At 42.0% G+C, this 11,923-nt stretch overlaps 1 protein-coding gene across 2 annotated transcripts; it reads left to right on the plus strand.

Annotated features, from left to right (window-relative positions):
* The first annotated feature begins 1,811 nt into the window (after positions 1-1,811).
* LOC106568263 (beta-3 adrenergic receptor) lies at positions 1,812-11,471 on the plus strand. 2 transcript variants are annotated; one of them, XR_014380184.1, is made up of 3 exons: positions 1,812-2,136; positions 2,802-8,508; positions 8,592-11,471. XR_014380184.1 is itself a non-coding variant. In XM_014138435.3 (2 exons), exon 2 carries the CDS (start codon positions 2,839-2,841, stop codon positions 4,168-4,170), a length of 1,332 nt encoding a protein of 443 aa, XP_013993910.1. In that variant the 5' UTR covers positions 1,812-2,136; positions 2,802-2,838; the 3' UTR covers positions 4,171-11,471. The 2 variants fall into 2 exon arrangements, 1 of the variants encoding a protein (XP_013993910.1); XM_014138435.3 differs by having other exon boundaries at positions 2,802-11,471.
* Positions 11,472-11,923: the final 452 nt, after the last annotated feature.

Genomic DNA, 11,923 nt, shown 5'->3' on the forward strand with positions numbered 1-11,923 from the left:
TATCTCAGCAGAAGGACATTTTGATCTCTGACTGATTGAAGTCCATTTAATTCATTTGTTTGAATGGCTCGCTCGTTTGTTGAGTCAGCTCTGAGTCATTTGACTTATTTGGATGTTAGTCTGATTTGGAAGGAAATAAAGTATGTAGTTAATCATTCACCCAGGCACTCATACGCCTATAGCCTAATCACAGAGGGTTGTGAGAATCAAACGCTGAAATGTTGAATCCTTCATAAGGTAAGATGTGGTAGTACCTGTTAATACCATGGGGTGGAGCCGTTACCATTCTCTGGTGTGGGATAAACTCAGGAACGAGTTAAGAGTTCCCGAAACGGAGAAGCTGCATTTAGAGCAATCTGAGGTGGCTGGAAACATCATTTGTAGTTTATTTGTTGCATCTAAACTAAAGATTATTCCATAAGCTTTACAGTTGGTGGATCACTTCACTGGCTCCGAGAAGAGAGACCTTATACTGTTAAAATATTAAACTGCATGAGTACACAGCCTTGTTGGGAATTTAACAGGAATTTCATCAGTACACACATCTAGTTAACTTCATTCTATAAGCATATTTTGTGGTTTGTTTTCACAATGCCAAAGCTCAATGGGAATTTTGTGGTTTGTTTGGGTTGTTTTGAATCATACCTGGGTTTTAGTGCTCTGTGAGGTTCCTATATATCAAGTTCCAAGTCCAGGCTGTTATACAGGCTATTGTAATGAAACTGATCAGACCACCACCCTATCACACCAACAGTCAACATCCTGTTCACACAAATAGCCAGAACAACACATTTCCAACGGTTTGGTGTCTGCAGCTGGATGATCCCGTGTTAACCAGCTCTGGTAATTACACCATGTCGTGTCTCCACTTCGCACAATATGGGGTCGATACTGTATGTCCATCTTTATACCAGGTGATGGATACCCAGGTTGGTGTTCCATGTCGGGGTACAATTACCACTAAGACAAACATGTCTCAGAAAGGGAAGCCAGACAGGAAAACACTTAATTTGAATTCCTTCACAGAGGAGACATGCAGCATGAAGCGTAAGACTCTCTAGTCTATTCAAAAGATTAAGAAGACAAAAAGCAAGATTTTCTCTGCACTGAGAAAACTGCCACCTAATTTAACGTAACTGCAGCTTAACCCCATGATGAGATATGAATAGTTATTCTATGGTCATTTAATTCAGATGAGATTATAAGGTCAATACCATCAGCAAAAAAATAAAAATATCTTAAATTGTAGTTTTTCAGTGACCATGAGGTCTGAGGGGAGAAAGTCTGAACTCTGAAGATAAGGGTTGAAAGGTCAGTGAAAATGGTGTGCCTGAGTTGTGTCTCTCCTCCCTGTGTGAACCTTCACACCCTGACTTCTCCCCCTGCTGGAGGCTATGATCTGGTCTTAATGGCCATGTACTGTTATAATCTCCCCCTGGCACAGCCAGAAGAGCACTGGACACCCCTCAGAGCCTGGTTCCTCTCTAGGCTTCTTCCTAGGTTCCTGCCTTTCTAGGGAGTTTTTCCTAGCCACCATGCTTCTACATCTGCATTTGGGGTTTTAGGCTGGGTTTCTGTATAAGCACTTTGTGACATCTGCTGATGTTAAAACAGCTTTATAAATACATTTGATTTGATATGGTCTGTGAGGAAAGTTTATCCACAGCTTGAACCTGAACCGCACACTGGTGGACTGGAGATCCGTAACAAAAGTCAGGCATATAAAAGATCCATGGAACAGAAGTCAAAGTCCCCAAAAGCCAAGGCAGAAGTAAATGGGAAGAATCATCAGTATGCTATCTGAAGTTTCTGAAGACTGTCAACCTATAGCATCAGCTTATACCATGGGAAAATTGGTGAAGACTTAGATGTTGTTTCTTGTGTTACACAGAAAGCAAAAATAAGAGAAGCCCTTTTGCAATAGACAAAACCACAGAGTTGGCTCTGCAAGATACATTTAGATCACACTGCATGCAGCACGTGCAGGGAGAGAGTTGAGCTAGAAGGCTGCTCTGCATGAGCAACTTCCGTACCAGAGATCATTGTTTTGAAGCGGGACTGTTTTTTTATTATAATGTCCTCCACCAAGGTGACATCAAGCCAACAAACAAACTCTCCGTGAGCACATTCACTAAGGTATGGTTGTTGTGACGTATTCACTTTTTTCTACTGATAGAGTTGTTGTTATTATTGGCTTATTCGTTTATTTTATAATAGTTAATTCATCATAATTAATCATCTATAATAGAGTCAGTAGAAAACAGATATACAGTTTACATATTAAAATGCTTTAGTTTAATAAATTAAAATGAAAAATATTTTTGGGAGGCACTAAAAGTTTAGTTATACGCATTATCGATTTAGGACGCTTTTGGATTATCCAAACCTTGCTTTTTGTCTTGCTATTGTTGCTCTCTGTTCTCTTTGTCAAGAAAAAAACTGAACAAGGTCCAACAGTGGAGAAGACATTTTGCGGCAGATCTAACTTGTCTGCTGTGAGCTGCTGCAGTTTGACAAACTTCTCCCTATTTTCCTTTGTCTTGATGATCAAGCCATCAAATCTGGATTCCACCCAGTCAAACTGCTATCATGCAAGCATATTATGCACTTTGCTCATCAAAATCATATCACTTCAAGAATATAATGTAATACTCTGAAAAAACTGAAAGTGTATTAGGAGACTAAGAGAGAAGCTATTGAGTAACAGACTGCATGATTTCATTTCACCTGTTTGACCTGCTAACTAGAAACTGAGCAATCACTTAACATGTGATTAAATTAGTCCCTCTCGTGTCCTTCAGGGCTTTCTGAGTGGTCGTCTGACTGACTGTGTAGAGTATGAACAACCACAGTTCTGGACCTTACCACCCTCCGGCTGAACCATTGGTGATGCCTGTTCTGGTGGTCATTATCTTCATGACGGTTGCTGGCAACCTACTGGTCATCCTCACCATCGCCCGCACCCTCCACCTCCAGACCACCACCAACATCTTTGTCACCTCCCTGGCCTGTGCTGACCTTATCATGGGCTGCCTGGTGCAGCCGCTGGGGGCCTCCCTAGTGGTGACCGGGGACTGGCTCCTTAGCGGCACAGCCTGTGAGCTCTGGACATCCATGGATGTCCTCTGTGTGACAGCCAGCATTGAGACGCTCTGCACCATCGCTGTGGACCGCTATATCGCCATCACACGGCCTCTCAGGTACCAGTCTCTGCTGGGGAAACGTCAGGCGTGGCTCATGGTGTGTGTGGTGTGGGGTGTGGCAGCCCTCGTCTCTATCGTCCCAATCATGAGCCAGTCGTGGCGTGCTCATAACGACACCGGGAGCACGCAGTGCTACGAGGAGCCACGCTGCTGTGACTTCATCACCAACATGCCCTACGCCATCGGGTCCTCTGTTGTGTCCTTCTACGTCCCCCTGATGATCATGATCTTCATCTACAGTAGTGTCTTCCTCATCGCCACACGGCAGGTCAGGCTGATGAATGAAAACAAGCTGCGTTTCCTCAGTTGGTGTGACATCCCCCCGTCAGAGTGGCACCTAGTCAGCCCTGGGAGTCCCAATGGCAGGGATGGGAGCATCACTGGCAGAGCTGGGAGCAGGAACAGGACTGGGAACATCGGCAGGGCTGGGAGCAGCTTCATTTTTGACTCCATACAGTGGAGGAGCCAGGGCCGCAGGCACACTCGGCTAACTGTCCTAAAGGAACACAAAGCCATCAAGACCCTGGGGATCATCATGGGGACCTTTACTCTGTGCTGGTTGCCCTTTTTTGTGTCCAACATCATCAAGGTGTTTGACCCAGATATCCCCTCCAGGGAAGTTTTTATTCTGCTCAACTGGCTGGGCTACCTGAACTCAGGCCTCAACCCCATCATCTACTGCCACAGCCCAGAGTTTCGCTCAGCCTTCCGGAACCTTCTATGTTGCTTGTGGCTCTCTAAGGTGGGGCTCAACAGAGTCTTCAAGGGGCTGTGGACTAGTGCCATGCTGGAGGAGAGTAGAGCCGATGCAGGGACACACAGCTGCCAGGGCCTGAGACAGGGGCAGAGGCAGGGGCAGAGCCAGGATCAGGAGCATGGACTGGGGCAGGAGGGACTGCCTCTGCCGCTAACACCCATTCAACACAGTCCAGACGGAATGGATGTCACTGACACAGCGACAGTCTGAGAGAAAGTCACACCTATACAGTATATACAGAATGAATGCACTAGCTCTGTTTGGTTGATCGCATTGTTGGCTTCATCAAATTTACATGATACACAAGGGTTCAAAAAGGTTTCTTCGGCTGTCCCCATAGGATAACTATTTTTTGTTCCAGGGAGAACCCTTTTTGGTTCAATATAGAACCCTTTTGGGTTGCATGTAGAACCCTCTGTGGAAAAGGTCCTACATGGAACCCAAAAGGGTTCTTCAAAGGATTCTCCTATGGGGAAGGCCAAAGAACCCTTTTAGGTTCCATATAGGACCTTTTTTTTAAGAGTGTACAATTCACACATTTAGAGATGAGGAATAAGGAACAAATGCAAATATATATATATATATACACACACAGTGAGGGAAAAAAGTATTTGATCCCCTACTGATTTTGTACGTTTGCCCACTGACAAAGAAATCTCAAATTTGAGATTTCAAAAATCACAAATTTGGACTCATCAGACCAAATGACAGATTTCCACTGGTCTAATGTCCATTGCTCATGTTGTTTTGGCCCAAGCAAGTCTCTTCTTCTTATTGGTGTCCTTTAGTAGTGGTTTCTTTGCAGCAATCCAACCATGAAGGCCTGATTCACTCAGTCTCCTCTGAACAGTTGATGTTGAGATGTGTCTGTTACTTGAACTCTGTGAAGCATTTATTTGGCCTGCAATTTCTGAGGCTGGTAACTCTAATGAACTTATCCTCTGCAGCAGAGGTAACTCTGAGTCTTCCTTTCCTGTGTCGGTCCTCATGAGAGCCAGTTTCATCACAGCGTTTGATGGTTTTTGCGACTGCACTTGAAATTTTCCACATTGACTGACCTTCATGTCTTAACGTAATGATGGATTGTCGTATTCTCTTTGCATATTTGAGCTGTTCTTGCCATAATATGGGCTTGATCTTTTACCAAATAGGGTTATCTTCTGTATACCACCCCTACCTTGTCACAACACAACTGATTGGCTCAAACACATTAAGAAGGAAAGACCCACTTTTATTCCATTGGCTTGAATCCGCACTATGCATCTCTTGCAAGGGCGTATTTTTTACTGGCTCTCCACTGGTTTAAAAAACAACGATTGATAGGCAGCTTAAACATTTTCAATTAAACCATTATTGGGTTCAAATACACATTTAGATTTGCGAACAGCCATCCACAACAACCCCAATCAATAAGCCGCAAATAGCTAAATGAGAGAGCAATAGTGTGATTCACATCAATGCGCTATGTAGATATCAATAATAAGTGATATCCGTATCGCAGTAGACCACACCACTGCTGTCATCATTACCTCCAAACGTTGATTCAAATTGGATAATCTTTGAATGCCGACAGCAGTCTGACAGCAGTCGCACCATTGGAAGACATACTGTAGCTTGGACTATAGCCTACAAAAGTCTGTTCCTTCCTCTTTCCCCTCGATCCATCAAACACATTTGTTGTGTCATCATAGGGGTCTCTGACTTGTGGTCAAACTCGCTCAGGTGGAACAAACTTAAACTTGGGCCTTTTTTCAATGCAGATTTGAATATCATTGAGAAAACAGAAGTGTCAAAGATTTTTTTTTGCAAACATTCTTTCTGAATTTAAAAGTAATCCTCAAAGTAATCATCTAGTTTTTAAAAGTATCTGTAATCTGTTTACAATATTTCTGCTAGTAATGTAACGAATTACAGTTACCGTTTTTTGTAATCCCTTACATGTAACGGATTACATGTAACCCGTTACTCCCCAACACTGGAGATAACTGCGGATGGATCAACAACAATTGTAGTTACTCCACAATACTAACATATATTACAGAGTGAAAAGAAGGAAGCCTGTACAGAATACAAATATTCCAAAACATCCTGTTTGCAATAAGGCACTAAAGTAATACTGCAAAAAATGTGGCAAAGAAATTTACCTTTTCTCCTGAACACAAAGTATTATGTTTGTTGCAAATCCAACACAACACATCATTGGGTACCACTCTTCATATTTCATATACAGATCTGGGGAAGGACACCAAAACATTTCTGCAGCATTGAAGGTCCCCAAGAAAGTGGCATCCATCATTCTTAAATGGAAGAAGTTGGAAACCACCAAGACTCGTCCTAGAGGTGACTGCCTGGCCAAACTGGGCCATCGAGGGAGAAGGGCTTTGGTCAGGGAGGTGACCAAGAACCCGATGGTCACTCTGACAGAGCTCTAGAGTTCCTCTGTGGAGATGGGACAACCTTCCAGAAGGACACCCATTTCTGCAGCACTCCACCAATCATGCATTTATGGTAGAGTGGCCAGACGGAACCCTCTCCTCAGTAAAAGGCACATGACAGCCTGCTTGGAGTTTGACAAAAGGCACCTAAAGGACTCTCAGACCATGAGAAACAAGATTCTCTGGTCTGATGAAACCAAGATTGAACTCTTTTGCGTGAATACCAAGCGTCACATTTGGAGGAAACATGGCACTATCCCTATGGTGGAGCATGGTGGTTGCAGCATCATGCTGTAGGGATATCTTTCAGTGGCAGGTACTGCGAGACTTGTCAGGATCAAGGGAGAGATGAACGAAGCAAAGTACAGAGAGATCCTTGATGAAAACCTGCTCCAAAGCTCTCAGGACCTCAGACTAGGGCAAAGGTTCACCTTCCAACAGGACAACGACCCTAAGCACACAGTCAAGACAACGCAGGACTGGCTTCGCGACAAGTCTCTGAATGTCCTCGAGTGGACTACATAGAGGCCCGGACTTGAACCCGTTTGAACATCTCTGGAGAGACCGGAAAATAGCTGTGCAGCGACGCTCCCCATCCAACTTGACAGAGCTTGGGAGGATCTGCAGAGAAGAATGGGAGAACAAAAATTCTAAAAACCTGTTTTTGGGGTATTGTATGTAGATTTATGAGAGAATATATATATAAAATATATATAGAGTTGAAGTTGGAAGTTTACATACACTTAGGTTGGAGTCATTAAAACTCGTTTTTCAACCACTCCACAAATTTCTTGTTAACAAACTATAGTTTTGACAAGTCTGTGCAGGACACAAGTAAGTTTTCCAACAATTGTTTACAGACAGATTATTTCACTTATAATTCACTATATCACAATTCCAGTGGGTCAGAAGTTTACATACACTAAGTTGACTGTGCCTTTAAACAGCTTGGAAAATTCCAGAAAATGATGTCATGGCTGATGTAAGAACACCATCCCAACCATGAAGCACGGGGGTGCTTTGCTGCAGGAGGGACTGGTGCACTTCACAAAATAGATGGCATCCTGAGGAAGGAAAATTATGTGGATATATTGAAGCAACGTCTCAAGACATCAGTCAGGAAGTTAAAGCTTGGTTGCAAATGGGTCTTCCAAATGGACAATGACCCCAAGCATACTTCCAAAGTTGTGGCAAAATGGCTTAAGGACAACAAAGTCAAGGTATTGGAGTGGCCATCACAAAGCCCTGACCTCAATCCCATAAAAAAAATATTGTGGGCAGAACTGAAAAAGTGTGTGAGAAAGGAGGCCTACAAACCTGACTCAGTTACACCAGCTCTGTCAGGAGGAATGGGCCAAAATTCACCCAACTTATTGTGGGAAGCTTGTGGAAGGCTACCCGAAACGTTTGACCCAAGTTAAACAATTTAAAGGCAATGCTACCAAATACTAATTGAGTGTATGTAAACTTCTGACCCACTAGGAATGTGATGAAAGAAATAAAAGCAATCGTTCTCTCTACTATTATTCTGACATTTCACATTCTTAAAATAAAGTTGTGATCCTGACTGACCTAAAACAGGGAATTTTTACTAGGATTACATTTCAGGAATTGTGAAAAACTGAGTTTGAATGTATTTGCCTAAAGTGTATGCAAACTTCTGACTTCAACTTATATATATTATATATTTTTTTTTTAATCCATTTTAGAATAAGGCAACAACGTAACAAAATGTGTAACAATTCAAGGGCTCTGAATACTTTCTGAATGCACTGTAAACATAACATGTCAAATGTGCCATGATTTAATTGGGTGTTTTTCTATCTCTGTGTGTGTGTGTGTGTGTGTGTGTGTGTGTGTGTGTGTGTGTGTGTGTGTGTGTGTGTGTGTGTGTGTGTGTGTGTGTGTGTCTGTGTGTCTGTGTGTGTCTGTGTCTGTGTCTGTGTGTGTGTGTGTGTGTGTGTGTGTGTGTTTAACCAAACACGATTTTCTGGTTTATCTTCAAGTTGACTCTGCGTTCCAGAGAGGTGGTCGTTCGGTTTCTCAAGCATGATGACAGGCTGAATATTCTCTCCACAAACGCAGGGGCAGAAACCAGATCCAGCACCACAGGGTACAGCTTTGGATAAACAGCCATCCTTGCCTAACAAAACTGTTGACTTGACTCTGTAAACATGCCCCCTTTATCTCTTCCAGGTATTTCCGCAGCTCACACGGGGCACTTAATTACCTGCCAGGTTGACCCTCCCCCTAAGACACAATCTTTGATGCAACAAAGCTATATTTCTGAAGGACTGTGGTTGATATGCTTGCTGGATTCAAAGTGCTGGCACCTTTGGGGGTCCTGCTGCTCCACGGCTGTACCCCCTGATTTGCTGAAGTACAAAGACTCTGCTTCCCTCATCAGTGGCTCCATCTCTGTTGAGCGAAGTGCCAGAGACACGCTTGGGTCCATCAAGCAAGCTGCTGCAGGGGTTGGATCGAAGTTGGCTGCCAGAGGATCCAGTTTGAAGTTGGTTGATGTAGATTGTGAACAGCTCCAGCAACTGCACAAGCTGCTCCAGCTTGCCCCAGTCAAGCTCCGTGCTCGCCCTCGGATTTCTTCCATTAGCTAGTGATAGCTAGTGATGATGATGCACAAACTAGGCCTATTTGAAACATTTGCATCTAACTTGCAGCATTTACCCACCATATTTACAAGCTCAAAAACCCCATTAGAAAAAAAGCTTGAAAACCCCATTTGATTTTAGCCAGGTAGAAAAAAACTAAAACTAAACATAATTTATGATGGTTTTTATTTTATTTTAGTTCATTTTGCAGTCAAATATAGTACTTTCAGTACATGTTTTTCATTTTAATTTTAATTTCAGTTTACTAAATAGTTATTCAATTTTAGTGTTTATTTTAGTTTCAGTTCTCATTTAATAGAATAACCTTGGTACTAATATTGTTGTTACACTGCATTGTGCATGTCAATAATTGTAATGCCACTTCTTTGTTACCTGTACATATCTCAGCATTCTAATCAAGGAAGTGGTCGAGTGCTGAGAATGTTAAATACATCAACTTCCCACGCCTCAATATGTGTATGTGGGTGGTTTGTGTAGTCAGTGGACTTGAACAGTGGGTGAGTTTCAGTTGATAAACCACAGTAGTTCAGCTTGTCACTCCAGTGCCACCTTGGCATGTACAGTGTATATATAACAAGCTTAACAGACATAAGTACTGTAAGTAATTGTCAAGACCTGTTGGGGGGAAATATTTGGAAATCCTTTGTGTGATCTGTTATTAAAGGTGTGTATTTGTATTTATTATTTATTAAGGCAGCAGCTACTCTTCCTGGGGTCCAGCAAAATTAAGGCAGTTATACAATTTAAAAAACATTACAATACATTGCACAACAGATTTCACGACACATTGAGTGTGTGCCCTCGGGCCACTACTCTACTAGCACATAATATGTAATAGTAGAGTAGTGGCCTGAGAGCAGGGCGAAAATCTGATATCAACTTTGGAGGGGACAATTACATGAAATTTTCTCAAGAGGGGGACACCAAAAGTAGTGCTGTAACACATAGCCTACATTGTAATATGGTAAATGTATATTGAGGAACCAAAGAAATAATGTGTTTGCCGTACTCCTAACTACCGGTACCCAAAACTTCACAACTAATCACAACAGCAATACCATTGCCTTTAACAAATCTTAGTTCAGTCACCAGTTTAAGTTGGGAGTGGGGGTATCCATGGCATTTTCCAATTATGTTCCTATTTTACAAGTCAAAGAAATTGAGAACCTTTCATAATGTTGCCAAACAAAGACTCAACAAACTTACCTGAGACTCCCTGTCTCTGCCAGTCTGTCCCCAACTCTGCTGTCTGTGTGCCATCTGTTGCCTGCTCTGCCTAATGACATCATTGTGAAACATTTCCATTTGAATTTCATTTCTTTCCTATGAACATTTTATCAACTAGTCTTTGAGATATTAGGCTACTAGGGTTCTTACGTTGCGTTTTGGTGTACTGAAAAATACTCTGATGTCCGTCTTTTATTTTTCTGCCATTTCTCTACCTGGCTGGCTGGCTACACACACACACAGTGTGTAGGTTATTTACAGTAGGAGATGGGCTTCTATCATTTTATCTTTTATCATTCTATTTGGGCTTCGATCTAAAAGGTAGCTAGCAAATGTGAAACGGATTAAAATGACAAGAGTTGACAGCTGTATGAGTTCACCATTTACACAACATATGCTGCAACCTTTTGTAATTTTAATAGTTTGTTTCATATTGGCTGGCTTCCAACAATAGCTGAATTTGCAAAGCTAGCGAGCATCAATTCCGTTTCAGTGGTGTTTGCTATAATCTTTGCTACCCGGGTTAAATAAAGGTGAAATAAAATAAATAAATAAAAGTTCCCTTGCGATATTTAAGACAATGTTAGAAGAGAGTGTAGTTCTGTTCAGTTTGGACTTCAGTTTATCGCTAACCTTATCACAGGGACTTTGAAGCACTAACTTACATCATCTGCATGCTGATCTTGGAATAAATTGACGATAGCAAAGATTCCATCTTTGACGAGGCCACATAAATGGAATAGGTACTAGCTAGCTTAATAGTTAATATTTGCCCGCTAGCTCTGCATATTCAGCTAGTGTGTGTGCACGATTGACTGGATTAACCTCACGTCAGTTACGTTCATTGAGTGCCTTTCAGACAGTAGATACACATACCTTGTGTTATGTCTACTCTAAATCCATGCTTTTAATTTAGCTGTAATGTGAAATGTTTGGTTTACGATAGATTTTGAAATGTGTATGGCATTGTGTTTGTATTAAATGAGGTATGTGTGTAAAGCTATTTTGTAGGCAAACTGAATGCGCACAACAGTAAACCGATAATCTCATAGATAACCTCACCTGAATACCATATTCATAATGTATCAAATACATGTATCAAACTGACGTAAAAACAGGAAAGTATGAATAGAGAAACAGGACGGAATTAATAAAGACAGTGAAAGACAGACAGACCGTAAACAATATGGCAGTATGACTAATTTACCTCTTAAGATGGGTCCAGTATAAACTCTGTTACCTTGCCAAATAAGGAACTGGCAGTGGATCAAACCATTTTGAGGCAAAGGGTGGGGGGGTCGCAATCTTTTGAAACTTAAAAACGCGCTATTAAGTGTCTATAATCAGCACAATTGCTTTCATTGCGTATTATTAATAGTATTTCAATTACATAGTTATGTTTCAGTGATATATTGGGGGGGACAAATCATATTTTTCCCAGGATGGGGGGGGTCGTGTCCCCCCTGTCCCCCCCGGGATTTCCGCCCCTGCTTGAGAGCACACACTACAATATCTACAACACAAAATCCAGGGGTACATGTGTATATAGTGTGTAAGTTGTCATGTGTGTGCATGTGTCTGTGCCTGTGTGTGTTTGGTCACAGTCCCCTCTGTTCCATAAGGTGTATTTCTATCTGTTCTTTTATCTCTATCACATGGTGTTCAGATATG

This window comes from Salmo salar, chromosome 13 (assembly GCF_965601325.2).
Source record: "Salmo salar chromosome 13, fSalSal1, whole genome shotgun sequence".
NCBI lineage: Eukaryota > Metazoa > Chordata > Actinopteri > Salmoniformes > Salmonidae > Salmo > Salmo salar.